Source organism: Poecilia formosa, unplaced genomic scaffold (genome assembly GCF_000485575.1).
Source record: "Poecilia formosa unplaced genomic scaffold, Poecilia_formosa-5.1.2 Scaffold656, whole genome shotgun sequence".
Taxonomy (NCBI): domain Eukaryota; kingdom Metazoa; phylum Chordata; class Actinopteri; order Cyprinodontiformes; family Poeciliidae; genus Poecilia; species Poecilia formosa.
This window is the reverse complement of record NW_006800595.1, coordinates 179,230-181,651: the sequence shown is the minus strand read 5'-3', so window position 1 is coordinate 181,651 and position 2,422 is coordinate 179,230. Positions and strand designations below refer to the sequence as shown.

At 35.1% G+C, this 2,422-nt stretch overlaps 1 protein-coding gene across 8 annotated transcripts in view; it reads right to left on the bottom strand.

Annotated features, from left to right (window-relative positions):
• The window catches only part of gria1b (glutamate receptor, ionotropic, AMPA 1b), a 125,928-nt gene that overhangs the window by 14,598 nt on the left and 108,908 nt on the right, over positions 1–2,422 (bottom strand). For 4 of the 8 annotated variants that reach the window (XM_016666073.1, XM_007542093.2, XM_016666076.1 and 1 more), the window contains one exon: positions 1,701–1,948. In XM_016666073.1, coding sequence (XP_016521559.1) covers positions 1,701–1,948 — 248 coding nt within the window. Of the gene's footprint in view, positions 1–306; positions 310–1,661; positions 1,949–2,422 lie in introns of all 8 variants that reach the window. The other 4 variants (XM_016666072.1, XM_016666074.1, XM_016666078.1 and 1 more) reach the window with 2 other exon arrangements.

The following is a 2,422-nucleotide window of genomic DNA, read 5'->3' as shown; positions in this document are numbered from 1 at the left end:
ATAGTTTTATCAATAACAGTACAATTTGCACAATCCCTGTTTTGTTTTGTTTTCTAATTGGAAAAAGGTATTAAAAACAAGTTTTATATCTAAATTAAGGTGGATTCATGGTTCCTTTTTCCACATAATGGGTTTATGATTAAAAAAAATAATAATTATGTGATCGGTATCAGTGATCGGAATTGGAAGGAAAAAACCTGATCGGCACATCTCTAATTATGAGTGCAATTGTTAGTGCGCTGGTGCATGTAAAGGCATACAGGCAGGCAGCAGTAAGACAGGCATAACAGATAACAAGAGACAGACAGTCTGACAGACATGTGGACAAAGACAAAAGAGAGACAAGACAGACAAACACAGTAAGAGACAGACACAAAGACAATAAAACTGTGATCCACCCCTCAAGACTAACAGACTCGATTACCTTATTAAGCACCAATCATCCAGTTTCTGACAAAATCCAATCAGTTGCTTATGTAAATCAACACTCTGTGTGTGCAGAAGTCAGTTACTGTTTAGACCATTTTTACTAACAGCATTCTGATGTTAGCTCTAATGTTTGACTAACTTTACTTTCTCTGTTTGAACCTTAATTTGACAAATACGAATTAAACAATTTTCAATCTCAGACAATTACATATTTTGGAATTTAAATAAAATGGGAGAAAAACTAGAAATGAGAAACAGGAAATGCGACATAATGTGTGTACATGTACACAGATTTTAGATTGAACTGATTAATTTCCTTGCCATTTCCTTTCCCACCAAGAGAATCTAAAACCGGCTCAAATTTTATGAGAATTGAGAAATGAGCATTCCTAGCCTTCACTTGGATGTCGTCTTTATTAGCGACAAAGGGCTACAGTTGACACATTTTTCTGAATTAAAATTGCTATTTAATAAAATATTGAAATAAATATTGATAGTTAATGTTTCTTCTTTCTGGTGTTTCAAACACCTGTCTTCTCTGTAACTCCATAGTTAGGACTGTGACTAGGATTGGACACATCAGATCCATTTCATACTCCAGAATTTCAATTGCACGGTTTCATAATAAAATTTATGTGATGATTGAAATCATTTTCACTTTGAGTTTACGACAGTGCAAGATTAGCAAGATTAAAAAAAAAGTGTTCCTTCCAAAGTTTTAGAGGAAATTTTTGATGCATTTAATGAAAACTCTAGCTCTAATATCGCTGTTTATCAAAAACATCCTATCTAATTACTCTTCATGCATTTAAGGTTTGTATAATTTTATAATTGAGTTGACTTAAGTTTTGGAGCTATACAATTTAACTGACTATTTTTACAGAAAGTTGACTGGGAGATATGCTAAAGGTAAAGAAAATCTGAAAAAATGACACGATCAATTCTGTTAACATCTATAATTTCATTCAGTTTTATTTCACCGGATGTTCCTTTATATTTTGAGGAGTTAGAAACTTTTTTTTTACCCTTACTCAGAATGCTCTAGACTTCAGCATTTACACAGTAGAGGGAGCTGTTTAAAGTAGCAGATTTAGTGTTCTAAGCAAAGATTTAATTGTCAGAAACGGGTGTGGATCCATGTTTGAGGGATCTCACAAATATTTGATATTGCACTCTCTATTCTAACTTAAGAAGTTACCACAAATAACAGACAAAAACGAGACAACACTAACCCCACGTTGGCGTCCGCTAACCAGACACTCAGAGTGTACCTGAGGGGCGATGCTTTGGGAGTGGCCACTCCGTAACCCTTAGAGTCAAGGTTTCCTCCTACTTTCATGGTGTCGCAGGGTTTCCTCTGCTCGATGTACTCGTTCATGGAAGACTCAAGTAGGTAGGCATACTTCCCCTTTGACTTTCTGACTCGTATTACCCCCTCATTGGTGCTCTTTACGAATACAGACGGGTCTGCACTGCGCATGTATGACCACATCTTTTCGAACACAGCAATCTTTGACCTCTAAAAGGGGAGTGAAGAGCAAAAATGAGATAACATTAATTTATACTGTTTAAGACAAGTCGCTCCATTTGTGAAGATGATTTTGAACTTTAATCACAGTACTGAATCTAGCTAAATCCCCCTGGTTTTGCACATCCTACAAACTAGAATGTACAATTCCCTAGATGACATTGGAAACAAGTTTGCTCAATATTATTTAGGTTTTAATTTTCTGTCAGAAAGTAATTTATTTTAAAAAAAAAGTTTTTATATAGTGATGTACCATAAAGGTTTTACAGTGGTTGACACACTAGCCTTCACATTATACATACAGTTTAAAGCATACAGACATATTAAACTGAATAAGAGGTCAGAAACAGGCACGTGCAGAGGGGTTGGGGGGCCTTGAGCACCTGCCCCTTTTGCTCCTTGCCCCCAAATGCCCTTTTGGTCAAATTTTTTATTTTTATTTTTTTTTAATTATTATTATTATTT